Source organism: Aspergillus costaricaensis (genome assembly GCF_003184835.1).
Source record: "Aspergillus costaricaensis CBS 115574 unplaced genomic scaffold BO79scaffold_1, whole genome shotgun sequence".
Taxonomy (NCBI): Eukaryota; Fungi; Ascomycota; class Eurotiomycetes; order Eurotiales; family Aspergillaceae; genus Aspergillus; species Aspergillus costaricensis.
Genome location: NW_020291801.1, coordinates 1,025,421 through 1,046,626, shown reverse-complemented (window position 1 = coordinate 1,046,626; position 21,206 = coordinate 1,025,421). Strand labels below are relative to the sequence as shown.

Genomic DNA, 21,206 nt, shown 5'->3' with positions numbered 1-21,206 from the left:
TGGATGACTGTACTTTAATTATCGTAGACATTAACATTATCATTAAAATTTCTGATCCATATATCAATATGCGTTGAACCCTCCGTGGCTGGGGTCTAATGAGTCTTCTCCAAGATGACAGGCTCCGGACTCCGCATTGGACTCGACATCCGCGGGTCGTGCGGGTAAGTTTGGGTCTGACTCTGAGCCGGTGCCTGTGGGTATGGGTGTGGGTACGCCTGCGGCTGTTGTCCCTGGTGGCCGTAGCCGTAGTCGTGGTGTCCCTCTCCCTGGGGATGTTGTTGTGCCTGACCTCCCTGTCTAGGTAAGAACGCCCGGCGATTTAATCCCTCTCTAGCATTCGAACGATTCTCTCCGCTCTTTGTAGCTTCAATTTCCCTCTTGACCCCCTCATACATATACTCGATGAACTGGATTTCGTCCTGAATATCTAACGAACAACCAGCCAGACACAGCTCGCGCTCGCGCTGCTCGATATATTCCCGTATATTCCGCCACTCGTTCTGATAGTGTTTCAAGCGATCCGGTAGCCCCGAGCCCTTCAGGTAGGTCAGCACGCCGGCCATGATGGTGTTGATGGCGCCAAAGGCCGTCACGGCGGAGTGGGGACCACTGGCGGCGCCGAGAGCCGTTAGGGCAGCGGCCACAACGATCTGAATACCGAGGCAGACGTTGATGAGGATGCTGAAGAAGCGGTAGCGCGTGGCAGCGGACTTTTCGGCCTCGACGACACGCGTGTAGATGCCGATGTTGGGGGCCGTGCGACTGAAGTGGTGCAGGGTGTTGAGGGCGGGGATGCTGTCGATGCCGGTGAGGGCGCGGAAGACGAGGAGCTTGTCTTGGGGTGGGATGAGGGAGCTGGCTTGTGTCGTGGAGATGGTGAGAGGGGGTTTGTTTGCGGGCATGTGTGCTGTTGGCATGGGGCCGTGTGTTGGGATGTTGGTTGGAGGAGCCGGCATGGGCTGGGCAGTGCTCGCGCTGCCGTTAGGGAGAGGGATGTCATAGGGTGGGTTGGTGTGATGAGAATGTCCTTGTGGGATAGGAGGAAGGCCTTGCTCTTCGCGATCGAAGGCGGCGTGGAGGAGCCGTCGAGCGAAGTTGGGTCGGCGATTAGGAACGGCCATGGTGAGTTGAGGAAGAGGAGAGGGTGAAAAGATTAGCGGATTGTGTGCGATTGAGTTGCTCGTGAAGAGGGTCCAACCCCTTTATTTGTAGCGGGGTGGTGCTTGATCCAAGCTCCTTTTCGTCATTTCCGGCATGGTGTTGAAGGGTTTGATAGGTTGCTCAGCACACTTTGATGGGCGCCACAATTTCTGCTAAGGACGGATATGCCGTGCGCTGAGCGGAAGAAAAGCAGAAAGAAGCTAAACAACACCCTGCATTGGTCCATTATTGGGGTGTCAGACCGTCGAGGGTTCAGCGGGCAAAACTCTGAAGATAGAGAGCTGGCGGGCTGGACCCTCGACCCACAGCGATCGACACAGTTCGGCACGAGTCATGGGACGTGCACCTTGGCCAGCAGTGAGATGAGAGAGGTGGAAGTTGGAACCGATTGGCTTGTCGGCAGTGGGCCATTCATGGTGGACATGCAGTGGACAGCTTTGGGGGCAGCTGAACGGGCCTGGCGTTCCTGAGCACTGAATGTCAGTGGATAGCCAGTGGATGTGTTGGAACGAACTAGCCGAGGGATCGCAATGTGATTCGCCGTGCCATTGTTCCGATTGTGATGTGACAGGCAACACGAGTCCGGCTGATGGAGATTGTCAAAGCAGACAAACCATCCTGCAGGGAAAACAAGCTCTAAATTGCCCGTCCACCCGTTCGCGACGGGTTCACCCGCTGTGTGACTGTGTTGGTTGTCGGAGAAAAAGTTTGGCGCCCGATGAACCCGTGTTCTGCATCCCGTCTGGCATCTCCACAGCTTGACGGAGTGACTGGTCGCAAAAACAGGTCACTGGGATGGCGGGCTGAGGCGATGCCGGCGGCTGTCCGAACCATGGATGTGAGGCTGTCAGATGCAACACAAAACTTGGGACTGCAGCTATCCAGCGCGACGTCTGCAAGCGAACCGCCGATCGGTCATGGCTTTACGGGCCGAGGCTAATTTCTTTTGTGAGTCTTGGAGTGAAAGTAAGACGGACTGCCATGAAGCAACATCAGTTATGCGTATTATGTATAGACATCTGTTATGTATCTCATCAGCTTCACACTGGTCGGGCTGTAGACAAGAAAAGAATGATGATAAGATGTTTTTCCTATCTCTGTTATCTCTCTTTCTTTGGGTCCATTTTTTAATCTCCGACTTCTCCTCCCCGCGCTTATTAATCCATCTGCAACCGGACATTCGGCGCATAAATGAAAGAAGCGCAAAAGATCCCCTCAATGGCGCCATTGCTTCCATTGATATCCTCAATATAATCCCCAATTTCACTTCACCGTCCTTCCAAACCAATACACGTATTGTACTCTCAATATGGGCGAAGCACCCCCCGTCAAAGAGCACCTAGTCATCGCCTACGCCCGCGATCTTCCGCAATGGCTGATCGTCGAGACGCAGGCCAAATTCCCCGACGCCGAACTTTCCATCCTGCAGCTGCCCAATTTCGCGCCAATTCCTGCTGGTCAGTGCTTGCATCTCAATCCCTGTCCAATTTAAATCTATCATCACTAACCAGCTGAACGTACCAGAAATCGCACGCAAAATCACTCTGCTCGTCACCTTGAGCAATCTCCCCGCCCCGGAAGATGCATCCAAGTAATACCCCCTGTCACCCCAAAAATCAGCTACAGAAATAGAACGAAATTAATATAATTCAATTTAAAAACAGAATCAAACTCATCCACTCCCTCTCCTCCGGACTCGATCACCTCCTCTCCCACCCCATCGTCAAAGAAACCTCCATCCCGCTGACCTCCAGCTCGGGCATCCACGGCCCCCCGATCGCCGAATGGACCATCATGAACTGGCTCGTCGCCTCGCGACGCTTCGTCCACACCCATGAGAACCAACAGAAACATATTTGGGCCAGGAATGTCGACTTCATGAACACCGTCCATGACCAAGTTGGTAGGAAAGTTGGAATTCTTGGATACGGAAGTATCGGACGACAAAGTACATTCCCATCTTTCACTCTGCACATCTTCAAGAAAAATACTAACAATGGGAAAAGTCGGCCGCGTCGCCTCGGCCCTCGGAATGCAAATCCACGCCTACACAGCCTCGCCGCGCCCGACCCCTTCCTCCCGGAAAGACAACGGCTACATCGTCCCCGGCACCGGCGACCGCGACGGCACAATCCCTGTATCCTGGCACCATGGGACAGACAAAGCATCCATCCACGAATTCTTGTCCCTGGGACTCGACCACCTCGTGATCGCGCTGCCGCTGACTCCGCAGACCACCCGCATGCTTGGAGCCGAGGAATTCGAGATCCTCAGTAATGGTGTGTCTGCGGGTCGACCGCGTCCGTATCTTACGAATATCTCTCGCGGCAAGGTGCTTGATCAGGATGCGCTGATTAAGGCGCTGAAGGAGGGAGTGCTAGGTGGAGCTGCGCTGGATGTGGCGGACCCGGAACCCTTGCCGGAGGATAGTCCGCTGTGGGACACGCCAAATGTGCAGATCAGTCCGCATGTCAGCTCCGCAGGGAGGGAGTATATTCCGCGTTCGCTGGATATTATGAGGGAGAATGTGGGGAGATTGGAGAGAGGGGAGGAGTTGTTGAACGGATTTAAGAGGGGGAGGGGGTACTAACCCTCATTATTGGTTGAATGAATTCATGTATATGACTTTTGGTATTATTAATTCATGACTAGTTCATACATATACTAACTGACTGAGAGAATTATTGAGTAAGCCAGCCCCGAATACCTTCTTCTGCGACCACGCCCAGCACGCCCGCTCCAAGAACCACCCACGTCCAGGGGTTCACTACCTCGGTGAAACCGGGCCAGAAACTGTTCTTCTCGCGGCGCCAACTCTGCAGCTGCTCGTATTTGTGCAGGTCCTCAGTGCGGTACCGTGTCTCCTGGCTGGCTTCGGTCTGGCGGTCGCCGCCGACGAAGCGAAGGAAGAAGTAGTTGGTCAGGGGACCGAGTAGGACGATCGGGTTGAAGTTGTTGGCAATGTTGAGCACGGCGAAGGAGATGTGGACGAGGGTATCGCCGAGGTAGCTGGTTTCATTAGCTTGGGTTCTCTAAGCAGCACTAAAGGGGGGATAGGAAGGGATAGCTTACTTGGGGTGTCTGACGATACTCCACACGCCGTGCTTGCACAGATCGGTCCGTTCCTGACGGTGCATCTCGAGCTGCGCATCGGCCATAACCTCCATGGCGAATCCAGCGCCGAAGAGTGCGACACCGATTGCCCGGACGACAGACTGGACATCGCTGTCCAGCGACAACGTCGAGGAAGTCAACCGGAATGGCACGGTGAAGGGCAGGGCAATCAGGGTGAGGAAAGCCGCCTCAGGGAGATACTGCTTGAGCAGAGCCGAGGTCCAGAACCCATTGGGGTCTTCCTTCTTCAGCTGGTCATAGCGCGGGTCATCCTTGCCGCGGGTGATAGTCCGAGAAGCGATGCGAGTAAACAGGCGAGTACCCCAAACCGTAACACAAGTCAAGAGCACCTTTTCCGTCCAAGAGAGAGTCGACCAGGCATTTTGCGGCGAGATATTATGGTAGTAGACTTGGTGTCCGATGGCGCTCCACCAGGCGTTGATGACTTGGCTAGACGGCCAGCACCAGTCCTTGATTTCGGCGCGGTCGGTAGCCTTGGATGCGATAAAGGCAGCGATGTCGAGAGTCGTGTGGAGAGTGAAGGAGGGGAGGATGGTCGATTTGAAGATCCCGATGTCGGCCGTGTGAAGCCGCGGGTGAGGGTGGGGGTGTGGGATATAGTCGTTCCCGAAGGGAGCGCTCCCGGATATATTCATGTTGACTGTGATGATCACTCAACTGTGCTTGAGGTTGAAAGAGATCGGGAATGTGGGAGGAACTGGATTTGGTTTTATAGAAGGGGGGTGTCAGTTGATGTCAGTCTTATGTAACGGCGTCATGACGATGACGTTCACTGCTTTGCGGGCTGGTGGAGCCGCCCTGCCAGGGCCAGACTGGACCCTGATCAGTCCTGCCGAGGTTCAGGTCGTTTTCATATTGCGGATGGATACATTAGTTCAGAATTAATGTTTGCTACCTTGTATATTAACATATGGTGTCTAGGTAGGGAAATTTCATGCAAAGCTGGTCACTCGAACAGCCGAATCGCCAGCTGGCGCCGATAAGATAAGATAAGATAGATAAAGAATGCTATCACTTGGATTGCCCGCGCTGCGCTAAACGAGAGAAGTTGAAATGCACATCCGGCAATCCCGACCGTTCTTTAGTCTGGTAATTGCTCTGCATTAAACTGGTAAGTCGATATCTCCAGATATCAAACACACTCTCTGTATCTTTATGTGAATGGTCAAAGGCGACAAATTGATCTCCACATCCAGTATACAGATCCGTCTTGGTTATATGGTCGTATGTGGTCGATATGAGCGGAATGTCGGCCTGCTGGGTCAGACCCAGACTATATAGTTCATTTCCATCTGGAATGTTTTCCAATGGCAACTTGTCTGTGTTGATCCTTCTAATTCTTGATATGCCATCTTCATACTGATCTTGCGCCCTGTGACGCATTAAACGCGACCGTGGGTCATGTGGACTCAGCACGGGCTTCACGGTCGGCTCGTCTTCTCGGTCAGCGTCGGGTTGACTGTGAAGTGCAGCCTTGGCAGCTAGATACCGACTCAAATGGGGTGAACTCGTTGTGGTCTGGTTTCGCCGACTTCTAAGTTGTTCTCGATGCCTAAGGATAGCTTCCCTCTTGCGGTTCTCAAAGTCAAGTGCACGGTCCAGCTCCTGGTGGTTATTTCCTGAAAGAAGCTGGCGTAGAGTAGCGGAAGACTTCTCAGGGGCAGGCGCGTGATCTTCTCTAATTTTGGGGTCTGTGGTACTTCCAAGCAAGGGAGAACCAGATTCTTCAGGCTCCGCGTCTGCTTCGGCAGGGCTAGCCTGGGTCTCGGGACATTGGTTTTGAGCGGTAGCAACGCCATCCTCTATCGATGCTGAGCCACTTGGTGACCTTTCTGGTGAGCCAAATCGCTCTTGCGCCAACTGCTGCAACGAGCGCTCGTCTCCATCGTCTACAGGTACCTCGCCAATGTTTGGTTGGGACAAAGGGACTGGAGTTTTCCTCAACCAGCTATCAAGGGCTCCGTTTTCAGGATGCGTGCCATGGTCCATTGAGGCTTGCCTTGTCCTGGGAAGAGGAGTTTGAGGTGTGCCTGGACTATATGGCGAATACTGAGCCTCAGTCACATAGCCAGGAGCAGTCGTCGAGCTGGCAGAGGGACTCGGTAAGATGAACCCTGGAGAGCTCGTCTGCAGTCTCTCTCGTGAGTTTCCTCGGCTTTCAGTCGGATCTCGCACGATTCCACAACTTCCTGTCTTATCCGTATGACTGCGCGATGAGGAGATGTCGCGAGTCGGCATCGGCATGCTTTCTTTGGGTATTGACCAGGGGTTGCTGCTCGCACTCCTCAGCTCCAGACCATTCTCTGTATGTGCACTAAGTTGTCCCTCTACAGCCGGAGTCCGTGGTGTTGAGGAGGCATAACTGCTTGCCCGTGAGTCATCCGGACTTTTCCTGGCAAGAAGGATGTCAAACGAGTTTCTATATGGAGCAGGTTCCTTTTCCTTGTTGACAGTCCTTGATCTCTCGGCTGGTTTTGCTTCTATACCGTACACATCACACAAAAGCTCCTCCACCAAGGAGAGAAGCTTCTCTCGGTCTTCGAGAAGGACATCATCTTTGGCGGGCTCAATGTTGACGTCGTAGCTTGCATTAGTGCACTGGAGCTGAAGGCACAGAAGTGGATCGGTAATGCTTGGAGATGGCTCCTGACTGGAAGCAAGCGAGCGTATATAAGCCTTGAATAATTTGGCAATATCTTGCGCGACCCCTCGGGTGGTCGATAAAGGCCTGCCATCGATACTGATATACTGACCTGACCCGTTTACCTTGGTAAGGTCTGACTCTGTCAGTCACATTCAAGTACTTACAGAGCAGCTACATACCAGAATCTGGCTTTGGGAGAAGCGCGAGTATCCGAAAAGACCTGTCGCTGTCATTATTAGGTGGCCAGGCCTTGACATGACAGCTAGAGGAAGCTTCGGTGCCCACAACCTTTAATACTGCATCCACGAGGCTAGTGTTGTTGCCTGGGGCATATATCCAGTTGTTCGTCTCTGTCTTTGCTTTAAGGACCTTGAAAGATAGACGTTTGGAGGGCTGAGCAATAGCGTATGCTTGTACGAGCTTCTTGATCCTCACAAGCGTCTTGGCAGCGTTCTTTATCGTAGTTTGTCTCCGGACAGGGATGTGTTTGAACAAGTCTGTTATGCGAACACTGGTACCTACCGGATGTGGCGCTCGCTGGGTACTACGTATGTCAGCTTTGGACTATCTCTATCGGGGGTGGTAATCACCTTAGAAGCTCGCCACTTCTACCATAATTGATAGAAGAACCAACCGGCTCATGCGGTACTCTAGTGGTGATAGCCACGCCACCGGATAGCTCCGCTGCACTAGCAAGTGCTTCGCCTCTGAAACCTAGGGACTTTCCACCGATAGTTCTAAGATCCTCGACGGATTGAATCTTGCTAGTGAAGGTGCGTTTGCAGACAAATGGGTGGTCACTAGCGGGGATACCGTGGCCATTGTCTTTGACTTGTATTACGTCAAGTGTATTCTGTGAGATCTCAATGAAGACAGAAGTAGCTGTGGCATCCAAGGCGTTGTCCAGGAGCTCCTTGACAATGGAGCAAGGATCGGAAATAACAGACGCGGAGCCAATTGCCTGCACCGCTGCAGGGGACAGCGCGGCGATTGGCATCCTTAACGGAACACAGGTAATTGGTCAGTCATTTGGGTGGCTTTGAACAAGATGAGGGAATGAATAGTTTCAGAATATATACTATATAACAGAATTTAGATGAAGTATACGATGCAATAGACTGTCCTAGATGATCAATGGAGATGGAGAATGAGTGAAGGAGTATTTCCACGCACAACATGGGGATTGATCACGTGCGCTGAGTCAGCCACACCACGTGGCTTGTCAACATCGACAACATTCTGTCTTGTCTGCCACTCCATCATTCATCGCGTGCTGCCAGTGGTTGGACTCGGAGATGTGATGTGCAACCAGCATGGCTAGCTCTTCATTCCGGTTGTCGCAACTGGCGATTCCATCAGTTTGCATCTTAATTAGCTTCCTCGCGTACAGCTCGCAGTATTTCTTTCTGTACTTCGAGCCAGCTCCGCTCAGGGACACCGAGCTATGGCGCCTCAACATCTTTGCCCTGTGCATCTGGATATGTTATTATCGAACTTGCACTGTAGATCCTGGTCGCATTCCCAAAGATTGGAAACCATTAGACAGTAAGCAGCTCGAAGCCGACCGTGCTAGTGGTCGTCAACGATGGTGCCGTAAATGTGAGGCATACAAGCCGCCAAGAGCCCACCATTGTCGGACGTGCCAAAGGTTAGTTATGTCAAATCAATAGCTAGGCCTTCATACTGATGCCAGCTGCAGATGCATCCCAAAGATGGACCATCATTGCCCATGGACCTCGAACTGTGTCTCGCACTTCACGTTCCCTCACTTCGTGCGTTTTCTGTTCTACGCCGTAACAGGAATGTCTTATCTCGAAACCCTTCTCTATGAAAGAGCGTCAATAATTTGGGCTTCCAGGAATCGTCCGAGCGTAAGATGATAACTCTAGACGAGACGACGCAAGCTGATGCAGAAGTTACTTAGTATTTAGGCCCTAGTGCACTGCAGATGGGCCATCTATTCGTTCTCCTGGTAGTGAACAGCTTTACGGTCTTCTTTCTCATGATCCTCCTCGGTCGGACCATCTGGTCTATGAGCATTAATACGACGACCATCGAAGAATGGGAAATTGAACGACATCAGACGCTGGTTCGTCGGTCTCGTCACTTCGGTGGGTATTTGACCGGACCAGGTGGCGTCAGGATCCGAATCAAAAAGCAAGAGTTTCCGTACGATATCGGAATCTGGTCCAACATCAAGGCTGGGATGGGCGGAACTGCAAATGTTGGTCAATTTTTATCAGTAATCGTTTTTCTCCGCTGCAAGCTAATCTGCTATTTAGGTTCTGAGCTGGTTTTGGCCGCTGGCCAGAACTCCTGACCGTCGGACAGGATTAGAGTTCGAAGTGAACGACTTTGAAGGTTAGTGAAACTTGCTATATGGCACCGACATTAATGACGGACTGACCCCAAAATAGATCCTAATGTTACCTGGCCACCTCCCGACCCAGACCGAATCCCGGTTACAGCCAGAACAGTCATGGATGATGTCGAGCCCCAGACTCCAGCAATTTACGGGAGGACGGACGATAGCCCCAGTGGGGCGCCGAGAGCTAGCCAGGAAATCAGACGTCGTAAGCGCTTCCATGATCGGGCACAGGAAGAAATAAATCAAAGCGGCTCTTCTCGGGAATCTTCGCCAGGTTATAGTACCGAGCCCGAAGATGGCGAGGAAGGGTGGAAGAATTCTGAGGGCGAACGGCTACGTGACTTTGGGGTCGAAGAGGACGTCGAATTCTACGACGAGGAAGACATCCCACTCGCCATTCTGATGCAACACAAAGCACAACGACAATAAAAATTCTTCCACTCTCGGTCAGAAACATGATTGGGTACATAAAAATTAATGTTAAAACGCTATAATCATTAGCACTAGGCCTCAGCATTTAAATCGTAGACATTCTGTTCCATTTTGAACACAACTTGCAAGTTCCACCTAAACCCAAGTACAGGTGGCTAGTGCCACATTAGAAACCCGAAAATCGCAATAACGGCAGACAACGATGTCCTGAATTCAGTTGTAGCGTTCAATTACACGCTCCCTCCTCAATCAGTTTGGAAATAAATTGGGTCCTTGATATATTCTCCGAGTTTTTCCCGCACCCAAGCATCCTGCTTCTCACCAGCCTGAGGAAGACTACTCACAATGCCGGTTGTGTCACCTCCACCTAGCAGGACAGCGAAGATTCCCCGCAAATGGAGGCCTTGGTAACCTGGAACACTGATATCAAATGGCTGAGAGCGCTTCCACAACTCTTCCACGGTTTTAACGTGAAATTGCACCTCATCCAATCCCAGCGACAAGATCTTCTTGTGAATGCGGTAGTACTCGGATCCAATACCTGGATCGCCCAAAATGCAGCTGCCCCCGGTACCCCAATGCTGTGCTGTCGAGAAATTGTTCGAAACGTCATCTTTGAAGGTTGGCGTGCGAGCTGCTGACACCTGCCAAGGCATGATCGGGGCATGCAGTTCTGCGCCAAGCGTTTCACAGAAATCAAAATACCTGCTCCATTCGCGCGGAGCAAAGCAGAAGAACTTAGGGTAGCTATCATTTCTGTAATCATCGCGTTCCCAGCGGTCAACGGCCAGAAAGTCGAGAGGAGCTAGCTCATCTTCATCCGCCTGCTGAGAAGCTTGTTTGGGCCATACCCCGAGTTCATCCAAGTAGTCGGCTGTTTTCTTCGCCTTGTCCGATGCCTGGTTTTCGTCCGTGTAAATCCACACTGCACCGGCGGCTTCTCCTGCCCAGAGATTTACCTGCCACCCGAGCGAAACGGCAGGCTTTCCGGTGTCGGGATCCTTCGTCAGAGTCCGCACCAGCCAGTGTAGTGCACGTACATATCCACGAAGGGTATCGTCAATGTCGCTAGGGATACGCTCGACCTTATCTGCTTCACCCCGGTATTCAAGGGCCTCTTTCAGAGCATTGAGGAACGGTACTTCTGAATCCGCTTCGTAGCCACGCTTCTGGCACTCGCCAATGAAATCGGGGTTGAGGATGTACGCAGCGCGTAGAGAGCGTGGCGCCTGATCACTCTTCATGGTGAGTTGTAGCGACTGAATGAAATTTCCAAGGCTATGTCGGTGTCTGGTGGTGTCTGTCAGGACATCGTTCCCACCAGAAAAGTTGCAGGTATATGATATCAACACCGGCAGAACAGTATGATCACTTCCGATGGCTTTTTCGATATCGCTCGCAAGGGCAATCACTCTTGGTGTGCATTCTAGACTCTCTGTTAGATCAACTTCGGGGTCGCCGTCGCCACCCTGGCCAGCATATTTGAATATTGACGATGCACCAGCTTGCACAAAGTCTGTTAAGTCGTTATCAGTGTCATCCGATTTCGTAGGTTCGCTGAGGTCCCGGGTGCAAGCACCGAAACTCAAAAAGTTGGGGAAGCCAGGGACATTGAGATTGACGACGAGATCCACCTGCAATTCCAGTTCAGTGTTACCATTTTCGTTGACGGTGATACTGGGATCAAATATAGGTTTATACAAAATTCCATTCTCGATGAACCGATTTGCCTGCACTTCGTAATCTCCCGGGGCCACCAACACCTGGAACTGGGGGTTCTCTTCGTTCATGTCCACCTTTTCCTTGTGAATAAGGCGGGTTTCTTTTTGAATGAGGTGCACCACCATTGTTCCTGCGGTTATTGAGCCCGACTTTTTCAGCTGGATGGGTAGCTTGACGGCATCCGAGACTTCTATCTGATGCTGAGTCACATCGCCAGCCGTAATCAAGACGGATTCATTGCTTGATAAATCAACCTGCTTCGGAGTGAAGTCATATTGAACATTATTCACAATGATCGAATCCACGCTAATAATTGCATTGTCATCCGATGGGAGTACTCGACGTGGCTTTGTGGTCTGTGGAACCGAACTCCAAAAATCATGTAGCAGACTGTCTTCGTTGCTGAACTTGACATGCACTTCCTCTCCCTCGAGCCCGGCTATATTGTCAATTACAACTTCTGTCGCGCTGTAGTGATGAACATCGTACGTAACGTTGACATCTGAGCTTGTAGTCCCCTGTTTGACCTCCACTTGGTCTGGCTGAGCCTTTGCAGTGGCAACGGTGGTTTCATCATCCGTGAAAACTTCTGTAGCAGCAACTCCGTAGTTGCCCCGGTTCAAGGTGACCTCAGTCTTTTGACCGAATGGCACCTCTTTCATGATTATTCCATCATCGTTTGTGAAAACCACCGTCTGGTTGGAGTAGGGAATCCCATCCGGTCGACTGTCACACACGATTGGGACGGTACCGGTTTCATCGGGCAGAAAATTCTTCCACAGACGCACCGAGTCCTTGTAGTGCTCATCTTGCGGATTGCCAGCCATTTCCAGCTGAACATCTTTGACTTGAAACTTGTCGGCTTCCCCATCCCAGTTCGGCTTGAATGTGATCTTCACAAGGACTTCGACATCATTACCACTCGAGAAATTGCTAACCTCACATGTGAAATCGTACCAGGGATCAGTGGAAACATTGACCTCTGTATCCTCGACCTTGACGGGTGATAGTAATGCAATACCAAGGTAATCATCCTTGGTAAAGTCCACAGGATTGTTGTCCTTGTCGCGTAAATCTTTAAGTTCTATCACACCCCAACTAGGCGATGAGGAGCTTGCTGTGATAGTAGCGGACATCTCGATACCCGAGTCCGTCGCTCGAGATCGACGGAGATAGTTCATGATTCCGGTCATGATTGCAGGCAGTTGACCCAGGGCTTTCTAAGCTTGTTCTATGAGGAGTGGGCTAGATGCCAAATTGATATGTGACATTTCAACTCGGGTGGATGAGAGAGGAACTATTTATACAGCCAACTCTCCCTAAATCGTGACTATATTTGCAGGCTCAATGGAGTCGTGATAGACGCAGGCAAGATCTACTTCCTGCCACCTGTGGCTAGCTGGTCTCAAGTAATATGCGGGGTTTGCAGGCGAAACAGACGTCATGAAAAGACAGTAGCCTGTCGGAGACAGCGACGCATCAGCCTTGGAAGTCGTTACTGTCACAGTAGCACCACATATATCAAGGGTCTCAATGAGCGTGATGGCTTTTTTAATTGGTTTGCGAGTACTATCGTGACTATCACCGATGACTTACACGACAATTTTATGCTGCCTTCAGAACCATTGCCGTCATTGGCTTTGTATCATACCCTGAATCTTGAGAGGCCTGGTACATACACCATGGCTAGCAATCCCCACCACCCAGCAAACGCCCAGCATGACAGACTACGGCTTCTATACTAGCTTTCAGGCAGGTAGACGAGTCATTGTCATCAAAATGCTAAACATCATGTCTGCGGTACGTAAGTATTCAGCCGTGGGAAGTAATGATCCCTGGTCGAACAACAAATACTACCATTCTTGACAATCCAAGGAGCCAACTTATGCACCTTGTGTACCCCGGGTATGGGCGTAATGCCTGCATTTTTAAACTCAATACAGTGGTACGGTTCACCTGCCCCAACGTAACTACGCACATTGGGGTTACATAGACCATCAATTGGCTCGTAGGACTTCCCCGCTTCTCAACCACCATGTAAAGCGCAAGCGGGAAATCAACTGTTTTGTAGTTCAGCTAGCTGGGCATCAGCTTACATTGCCTGCATCCTTGTAGTTGAGTTCCGAGCTATAGCCCTGACTAAACTCTGCACGCTTACACAACCACTTATGCGGTGTAGGTTACTCGGTATTGGGCAAGTAGGGATGGCACCGTGGGTACTTTCATGATACCCTTGCTTACCGGTTTCCTCAAGGCATGATTGCAGACAATACCATGCTGCTTCGGAATGACGTGGGCAACTCGGTCGAAGACTGATTACGCTGTTATACAGCATTTCTGCAGCAGTCAACATATTCTGGAACGAGATTAAACCAAGTCCAATAATGCAGATTCCACGCGTCATGGCTGCTGCTCATGCTGCAATCCAAGACGACTGTGGTAGCCACATTCCCCTCCCAGAGAGTCAATACCTACATCCATCCACGCATCGGTAGTCAGCACATAAAGTAGAAGTAGCTATAATGGAGAAAGGCCATCACATCGTCGTAATTCCATTGTTGTGGTGCCGCAACATGCATACAGTCGGCCGCGAATGGTCGATAGTTTTAAGTAGCGGTTGCATAAGCCACGGGGATGTCGTACAGTAAACGTACCTCGACGTCTGATGTGTGCTCGCAGACGATAAAACCTACTTATGGTTACTACCAACAGCGGGAGAAAATTGTCCGAAATAAGTACTCTTACCCTAGAAGCCAAGAATGTACCCTTATTCTGTTTGTACAAGATTCATGGTTCAGGCACACTCGACCGAATTAAGGGTCACATTTATCGGCGATACCAAGATTTCAGATGATGACAGCCCGACTCCTCGAACGTACCTCCACAACCCATGGTCTGACAAGGCTAGCGTAAAGCTTGATTATGCTCGTTGGATAATGCCGAGAATGTAACACAGAGTATCACAGACTGTTAATCTTGAAAGTCACTGCTGATTATCGTATGCATGTTTCTTTCTCTTTGCCTTCTTCCACCAAGGCTGTTCGATAATAGGGCTGTGTGCGCGGTTGCTGCTGTCAGATACTTTATTCTGTCTCACAATGGAGGTAAACATCAGAAATAGCTACCAAAATCATTATTCTTTGACGTGACGTAAGCTGCCTACGAAATCCCTTCCAGAGCAACACTTGTACTCTGTGCCCCAGGCAAAATGATCAGATCACATGAGTATCTTGCACAATTCACTATACAATTTCCCTTGTCAGTAGTATCGCATACTATTAAGATTTATTAGGATTCGTGCTGGAAATCTTATTTTCCCCATGTTGAAGTTGCTGGTGGCTTCGCCGACTATACTGGCAATGAAGCAGTTGATCGCGTCTTCCAACTACTGTGGCCTTCTTGGTAGAACATGAGAGCTTAGGATTCTCGCCGGCTTTGGATACTCCAAGAACAGTGATTCTGCTTTTAGAACTTTGAGCACATTGATCATGCAATGCAAAGTCCCAAACATGGATTAGCAACCTCTTCTCTTCGAAATCTTCCTCTTCGTCAAGCCGCGGTAGAAACTCATTCCTGAGCCAACCCCAACAGTTAGTTTCGAAGGATTCTTCAGCAGCTGCGTTATCTACCGGTCTTTGTCCTTTCTTTATGAATGCTAGGCACTTATTTCTATCGGTATTCCGCTTTGGAGTAACACCTTAGGTAATTCTCATCCCGCGCGCGAAAACTTTTGGATATGAGCAATCAAGTACGCATAAACCGCATAACCGGTGATATCCGGCCTTGGCCAACCTAGCAAAACCGCTCTTCTGTAAAGTAGCAATTCCTGTACCGGTACAAGCCAATCACATTGTTTGTATCTAGCCCCTCGGGAGACGCATTCTACGGGCTCCAACCCCGCCGGTAGAGGATGGCACGTTTAGAACAACAATCCACTGAAAAGGGTAGGGCTTATGGGACCCCTTCGTGACCCCAACGCTACGAAATTCTCTGGGCCTTTCTACATTTTCTCAGCGGACCTGACGGTTCTACTTCCTTTCGGTCAGTAGGTAGGGTAATTGATGCTCTTACCCTCACCGGAGACAGGTACATCGGCCTGGACCATTGTTTGTCAAGTGTATGCTCAGCCGAATGGGCTAGTGCGCGAGGTATCTCGGTGGGGATAAGGCAGCAGTTTCTGCAAAATAAATATCGAGTGGAAATGCGGAAGACTCATTTTCAATAATATATCTGAGAAAGAATGTAGAAGCCTGTCCGGCCGTCCGGCTGCAGACTTCTCCACGGCTCAGGCTCTTTCATGAACCGCCTAGAATTTTAGTATATGACACGTAGAGCTGTGCACGCTACACCAAGGTGCAACATAACTACGCAAGTCGTGTGCTTCTGAATCAGTCTAGCAGAGCGTTCCCTGTGTCATACACTTGCCATGATCCTGTTGGTTATGCAACCCAGGTCCTATGCTTCTCGATTCGGGGAAAGATCTTCGAAACTTAATATCTGCGTAACATTGCTTTCGATTTTGTGTAACCCCCATGACATCCATTGGTATGCTGCCAGAATGCCGGTTCGGAGATTCATTTAGTAGTCGACAGAGAACCACCGCCGTTTGCATCTCGATGATATGTCCGTTATAACGAGATGAAACACTACTACGCAACTCGACATAACGACCTCATGAGCTGACGACAGTACTATTGAGTAATTGACTTTTCCTGCAGGGCAGTTGGTATCATTGAGACGGGATTGCTTGTATCTAGTGCGATGATACGAATAAGATATCCCAAACTTCGTGGACCGTCAGGCTACTAAAGCCTGTCCTGACCCCAGGTAATGGCGATGTCTGCCAAAGTAACTTTGCGCTGAGCAAGACACATTTCAACTTACCAATATGTCAATTCCCAAAAACTGCACAGTCCTCGTAATTGGAGGGGGGGGCCGCGGGCTCCTATGCGGCCTCTGTGCTGGCCCGAGAGGGTATTGACACTATGGTACTGGAAGCAGAGGAGTTCCCTCGGTACCATATTGGAGAAAATCTTCTGCCCTCGGTGAGATATTTTCTGGATTTTATAGACTGTTACGACAAGTTCAACGCTGGCGGTTTTCTGCGCAAGGTATCTATTTCACGTCCCTCATTTAAGTACCTACACAGTACTCTTATTTTTCGACTAACAGGTAGAACTCACAATATAGAATGGCGCAACATTCAAATTCAATTCCAAGCAACCGGGCTGTAAGTCCCGTGCATGTTCTTCGAGATGCTTCAACGTATTTGGCTAATGCTTTGGCAGATACAGATTTTGTCGGAGCTGGTGGAGCAGGCAACCATGCGTGGAACGTCCTCCGCTCTGAAGCAGACGAGATTCTATTCAGACATGCCGAGCAGAGCGGCGCAACTGTCTTCGATGGTGTGAAAGTGCAGGCTCTTGATTTCGCTCCAACCATCAGCAACACCGACACCAAACAAGAAGGCCAAGACCAAGACTTGAGTAGAAGGCCCGTGTCCGCAACCTGGAACCGCAAAAAGGACGGCAGCACCGGTACAATCCACTTCGAATATCTAGTTGATGCTTCCGGGCGTGCCGGCCTAATGAGCAATCGATACATGAAGACTCGGATCCACAATAAACAGCTGCAGAGCATGGCACTATGGGGAATTGGCGGGGTGCAGGCACGTATGGGCCAGGGGAAGGGGATCCGTTCTCCGAGGCCGTAAGAGACGGGAGCGGGTGGGCTTGGTTTATCCCCTTACATAACGGCACGGTCTCTGTTGGGGTTACGCTGAAGCAAGACCGGGTTGCAGAGAAGAAGCGGGCGTATGGGTCTGTGTCCAGCAAGGACTTTTTTCTTGCTTGTTTGCATGAAACGCCGGGAATTGCGCTGCTGTTAAGTGGTGCTGAACTTGTGTCCTCGGAAATCAAGGCGGCGGCAGATTGGTCGTACAGTGCGAGTACGTATGCACACCCCTTCACACGTGTTGCGGGTGATGCGGCTTGTTTTATCGACCCGCTGTTCTCGTCGGGCGTGCATCTTGCCATGACGGGTGGGCTGTCAGCGGCAGTGACAATCTGCGCGAGTCTCAGGGGTGACTGCACGGAAGAGGAGGCTGGTGAATGGCATTCGAGCAAAGTTGGCGAGGCCTACACGCGGTTCCTATTGGTGGTGCGCAGTGCAATGGAGCAGATCCCATGGCAGGGAAAAGGCCGTTTTGAACGGGCTGGATGAAGCGAACTTCAATGTGGCATTTGACCATTTTCGGCTTATTATCCAAGGGACGGTTGATGCAGGTGGGAAACTGACCCAGGCAGAGGTGGACAGGTCAGTGGAGTTTTGCACCCGGGTGATTCGCAAGGTTGAGAGCGGATGTCTGGCAAACCTCGACAGCAGTCAAGCGGCAGAGTTTACCGCTAGGGGCGCTGCTGCTACATACTCGGAGAGTAGCCAGTGCGATGAGGTTATGATGAAAGTGGTCCGAATGAACCGGATTCTGGATCTGAACAGTTTTACGGTTGATATTGTGAATGGGATGGCGCCCAATATCGAACGGGGCACTTTGGGGCTTGTCAAGCAGGTTACTGCTTGAGCTCCATGTATGATAGGCGCGTTTATCCGAAGGACTGTTGGTTATCAGGCCTTCAATGGAATGCTCCAAATTTATCAAATAAGAAGATGGTGGGCTTAGTATGCACCTCATTGCCGAGGTAAAATAAACATACCCAACCTCTGCTATTATAGTGCTATATAGTTATTCCTAGTCGTTCAATTTTTGTATCAATATCGCCACTTTGTTGTTTTTCCATTTGAGCATTGATAAGGTAGTATTATCCACCTGGCAAAAGTACAACAGTCGGGCTTAGGTGATGTTCAATATATCATCTGCAGCCTCAGGCATATATGGCATCCACGGAACGGGCGGCAAACGCTGATTATCAATCCATCATCGGATAGAGATCCACTCGAGTGGAGAAGGACCTCTTGTCGAGGCTTCCCTTAAATCGGGTCAACTCCGAATTGCTGGTGTATAACGTGGGTTTAAATGTGGATGGACCATGCTCCACTTCTCCTGCCCCTGACATTGACCTCTAAATCCCGGCAAGCTGCCACGAATCGAGTCATCACACTCCATCTTCCACATCCATCTACAGCACCTCAACGATGCCCTACACCGGCCGTTGTAACTGCACCAGCGTCTCCATCACCCTGCCGGCACAGCCGGAGAGGAGTGTAGCCTGCCACTGGTAATTTTATACTCCCATACCAATCAATCATTAATAGAGGATCTAAGCTGATTGCATACTCTGCAGCATCAACTGCAAGAAAGCTGGAGGAGGCTGTATGTCTTCCTTTTCCGTCTCTACCCCGCAGTAGCCGCCCAGGACTAACCCCAATCAGCTTTCTCAATCAACTACTTCATCAATCAAAGTGACATGACTATCGAAGACCCCAGCCAGGCAATGACGATCTACAGCGATCCCAACACTTCTTCGGGGAACATCGTCCAGGTGGGTTCCCGTCAATTTAAGGGCACTAGTTGAAGCGTGCCGAGCTAATCCGTCTTTGTAGCGTCATTTTTGCTCCAGTTGTGGAAGGTCAGTTGTTGGTTTTGCTTCGCTCCTAGAACCATATACTGATGCAGCTTGAACACAGCCCACTATTCACGTTGTCGCCAAAAGTCCCGGGTAAAGCGTATCTGAAAGCAGCGCTGTTTGACATTGTGTCAAAGCCAGAATCGGTGTTTTTCGGCGATAAGCAGGAGGAGTGGGTGAGCATCAACACGGCATAGTGTGCTCACTGCTCAATGCTAGCTTGGGTGGAGCATTAGCGGAGTTAGGGTCCGGGGTTGAATGAGGGGATAATTAGCGTGATGGTCAGAGGGATTTTATAGAGTTGATTCTAGTCGAGATAGTTGCTCGTTGTCGTGAAGTTATATCTCAATAGATATCCTTTCAAATCTATTACGTCATACCCGCTGGCGAGGTCAATTCGCGAATAAAATCGATCAATCGGCGATTCCTTGATAGCAACAAACTTGGAAGAGCAATAAGCTCTGCTACTGCCGAGTATCCGAACCCAATCAGATAAGGGCCGGCCGGGGAAGCAGGGGGGAGTCGCCGACCAACAAACCAAGGAACCTGCCAGCCAGCAGTGACGCCTCTTCACCGCATCGACCCGTTCCTTTTTCCCATCCTTTTCTCCCAGAAGCAGCAGTAGCAGCATGTCACACAGCTTCCTGTGCGAGAGCTAAGAAGCTTACTGTACATCATGGTTGATCGCCAGGACCATTTTTCTGCACCGGACAAGGCAATCGCTGCAGCGACCGGTCGCGAGGAGATTCTCACCCCACCAGCTGCCTGCCACACAGCTCAACGACCTCATCGCGATGATGACGACGACGCCAGAAGCACTGATAACGACCTGGATGCCCTCGAGCTCCGCAATATAGCCACCCAAGATGACGATGAGGCCGGCTTCTCAACCGAATCGATCTCCTCGGGCGAATATCGTATCCGCACACATCGGACCGTTTCCCGCACCACTCATTCCAACAGGGAGGACACAAGCAAGGGGTTGCCGGGACGGGTTCGTCGCTTTTGGACGCGAAATGTGGTGTTGACGGTGCCGCAGAAGAGTAATCGGGATCATTTCGGTGAGTGGGCACCTCGCTTTCTGATATATACCTCGCATATTACTCCATCCGATATATGCTTTAATGACTATTGATGCCACTAAAATGGCGCAATCGCACGTGGCTATGGCGCCAGGCAATCACGAGCTCATCCATTCACCAACAATAACGAAGAAGGAATGCAAGGCTGCTGCTGACATCCCCCATTGCGTTTTAGCTTTAGAGCGAACTTTCTTAGCTTACATTCGTACATCGGTCATGGTCGCTATGCAAGGTGTGCTGATCGCCCAATTATTTCGACTCCAGCATTTAGCTTCGCCGGATCCAGCATTGGGGTTCTATGAAGTGGGGGTCCCCCTGGCGGTTAGCTGTTATAGCGTGGCAATTCTGATAGCTGCCATGGGCGCATATCGCTTCTGGAAGCAGCAGAATGTGGTGGCTCTGGGGACGGTGTATGCGGGGGGTTGGGAGCTGAACTGTATTGGGGTTTTGATTGGGTTGGTGAGTTGTGACTCGCTGCGTTGATGTCGCGGGATGTTACTGACATGGCTAGATTATTTTGACGACCTTCATTCTGTCACTGATTATTACGGTCGAGTTAAAGCATGATGATAACTAGCCCTTGAGGATGCTGATGATGATACGCCTTATGCCATGTTCTTGATGATATACGACCGATTTATAGGGTTGATATATCTGTCCGTCATAAATAGATGAATGTTCGGATATATGTTCATACCTAAAAAATACTCAATACAGGACTAGAATACAATGAAACTTTGATGGCCTTCTACATTGTTATTTCGAGTACTACTTAGAACCTTGATGCCAGACAGGACAAAATATGATATATCCGTCACATCGAGCAGATAGACAATTAAGACCAGCCCATGACGAGTACTAAGGTATTATCGATCCGTTCTCATCCAAAATATGCTCTTTATTACATTTGATATGCGAGTATAAGCTCGGGCGTGGTGATTGGCGAATCATAACTGTATATAAGCCTCGAGCTCGATTTCAGGAGCTTTATTAGCGACCACTGTATATCTAGTAAAACGTCAGACATAAAGTCAATAAAGAACATGTTTCTCAAGCAATGGCCGGATGGTGTAGTT

General features: G+C 50.3%; 9 protein-coding genes across 9 annotated transcripts; 5 read left to right on the top strand and 4 right to left on the bottom strand.

Moving 5' to 3' along the window:
• Positions 1–44: 44 nt before the first annotated feature.
• BO79DRAFT_261435 (uncharacterized protein) lies at positions 45–1,226 on the bottom strand. Its single transcript, XM_025686485.1, has one exon. It carries the CDS (start codon positions 1,122–1,124, stop codon positions 96–98), a length of 1,029 nt encoding a protein of 342 aa, XP_025545192.1. The 5' UTR covers positions 1,125–1,226; the 3' UTR covers positions 45–95.
• Positions 1,227–2,408: 1,182 nt separating this feature from the next.
• BO79DRAFT_163107 (D-isomer specific 2-hydroxyacid dehydrogenase family protein) lies at positions 2,409–3,754 on the top strand (the record flags this gene model as incomplete). Its single annotated transcript, XM_025679104.1, has 4 exons — positions 2,409–2,621; positions 2,689–2,755; positions 2,829–3,112; positions 3,171–3,754. Exons 1-4 carry the CDS (start codon positions 2,474–2,476, stop codon positions 3,752–3,754), a joined length of 1,083 nt encoding a protein of 360 aa, XP_025545191.1. The 5' UTR covers positions 2,409–2,473.
• A 58-nt stretch (positions 3,755–3,812) lies between these two features.
• BO79DRAFT_184865 (DUF1295 domain protein) lies at positions 3,813–4,957 on the bottom strand. Its single transcript, XM_025680356.1, has 2 exons — positions 4,237–4,957; positions 3,813–4,173 (listed from the first exon to the last, which is right to left on the bottom strand). The coding sequence occupies exons 1-2, from the start codon at positions 4,932–4,934 to the stop codon at positions 3,846–3,848; spliced, it is 1,026 nt and encodes a 341-aa protein (XP_025545190.1). The 5' UTR covers positions 4,935–4,957; the 3' UTR covers positions 3,813–3,845.
• Positions 4,958–5,275: 318 nt separating this feature from the next.
• BO79DRAFT_261428 (putative DNA mismatch repair protein) lies at positions 5,276–7,940 on the bottom strand (the record flags this gene model as incomplete). The annotated part of the gene is made up of 3 exons (XM_025686484.1): positions 5,276–7,076; positions 7,123–7,487; positions 7,534–7,940. 3 exons carry the CDS (start codon positions 7,938–7,940, stop codon positions 5,311–5,313), a joined length of 2,538 nt encoding a protein of 845 aa, XP_025545189.1. The 3' UTR covers positions 5,276–5,310.
• Positions 7,941–8,256: 316 nt separating this feature from the next.
• Positions 8,257–9,773, top strand: pfa4 (putative palmitoyltransferase with autoacylation activity Pfa4; the record flags this gene model as incomplete). The annotated part of the gene is made up of 5 exons (XM_025679103.1): positions 8,257–8,591; positions 8,643–8,814; positions 8,868–9,167; positions 9,226–9,304; positions 9,361–9,773. The coding sequence occupies 5 exons, from the start codon at positions 8,257–8,259 to the stop codon at positions 9,738–9,740; spliced, it is 1,266 nt and encodes a 421-aa protein (XP_025545188.1). The 3' UTR covers positions 9,741–9,773.
• A 215-nt stretch (positions 9,774–9,988) lies between these two features.
• Positions 9,989–12,658, bottom strand: BO79DRAFT_212598 (uncharacterized protein; the record flags this gene model as incomplete). Its single annotated transcript, XM_025683175.1, has 1 exon — positions 9,989–12,658. One exon carries the CDS (start codon positions 12,656–12,658, stop codon positions 9,989–9,991), a length of 2,670 nt encoding a protein of 889 aa, XP_025545187.1.
• A 3,637-nt stretch (positions 12,659–16,295) lies between these two features.
• On the top strand, positions 16,296–18,045 carry BO79DRAFT_223424 (NAD(P)/FAD-dependent oxidoreductase; the record flags this gene model as incomplete). Its single annotated transcript, XM_025683603.1, has 6 exons — positions 16,296–16,313; positions 16,394–16,576; positions 16,656–16,695; positions 16,754–17,127; positions 17,172–17,624; positions 17,665–18,045. The coding sequence occupies 6 exons, from the start codon at positions 16,296–16,298 to the stop codon at positions 18,043–18,045; spliced, it is 1,449 nt and encodes a 482-aa protein (XP_025545186.1).
• A 497-nt stretch (positions 18,046–18,542) lies between these two features.
• Positions 18,543–19,364, top strand: BO79DRAFT_163100 (GFA family protein). Its single transcript, XM_025679102.1, has 5 exons — positions 18,543–18,700; positions 18,767–18,795; positions 18,855–18,964; positions 19,026–19,051; positions 19,110–19,364. The coding sequence occupies exons 1-5, from the start codon at positions 18,618–18,620 to the stop codon at positions 19,243–19,245; spliced, it is 384 nt and encodes a 127-aa protein (XP_025545185.1). The 5' UTR covers positions 18,543–18,617; the 3' UTR covers positions 19,246–19,364.
• Positions 19,365–19,614: 250 nt separating this feature from the next.
• BO79DRAFT_283705 (DUF202 domain-containing protein) lies at positions 19,615–20,872 on the top strand. Its single transcript, XM_025688173.1, has 3 exons — positions 19,615–20,109; positions 20,306–20,589; positions 20,642–20,872. Exons 1-3 carry the CDS (start codon positions 19,725–19,727, stop codon positions 20,705–20,707), a joined length of 735 nt encoding a protein of 244 aa, XP_025545184.1. The 5' UTR covers positions 19,615–19,724; the 3' UTR covers positions 20,708–20,872.
• The last annotated feature ends 334 nt before the right edge of the window (positions 20,873–21,206 follow it).

Bases quoted from the DNA above. Each gene is read 5' to 3' on its own strand.
- BO79DRAFT_184865 (XM_025680356.1), bottom strand. From the start codon at position 4,934: ATGAATATATCCGGGAGCGCTCCCTTCGGGAACGACTATATCCCACAC. The intron at 4,174-4,236 runs GTAAGCTATCCC...TAATGAAACCAG, and splicing joins AGTATCGTCAGACACCCCAA to CTACCTCGGCGATACCCTCG.
- BO79DRAFT_261435 (XM_025686485.1), bottom strand. From the start codon at position 1,124: ATGGCCGTTCCTAATCGCCGACCCAACTTCGCTCGACGGCTCCTCCAC.
- BO79DRAFT_163100 (XM_025679102.1), top strand. From the start codon at position 18,618: ATGCCCTACACCGGCCGTTGTAACTGCACCAGCGTCTCCATCACCCTG. The intron at 18,701-18,766 runs GTAATTTTATAC...CATACTCTGCAG, and splicing joins AGGAGTGTAGCCTGCCACTG to CATCAACTGCAAGAAAGCTG. The intron at 18,796-18,854 runs GTATGTCTTCCT...AACCCCAATCAG, and splicing joins CAAGAAAGCTGGAGGAGGCT to CTTTCTCAATCAACTACTTC.
- BO79DRAFT_283705 (XM_025688173.1), top strand. From the start codon at position 19,725: ATGGTTGATCGCCAGGACCATTTTTCTGCACCGGACAAGGCAATCGCT. The intron at 20,110-20,305 runs GTGAGTGGGCAC...ATTGCGTTTTAG, and splicing joins GAGTAATCGGGATCATTTCG to CTTTAGAGCGAACTTTCTTA. The intron at 20,590-20,641 runs GTGAGTTGTGAC...TGACATGGCTAG, and splicing joins TTGGGGTTTTGATTGGGTTG to ATTATTTTGACGACCTTCAT.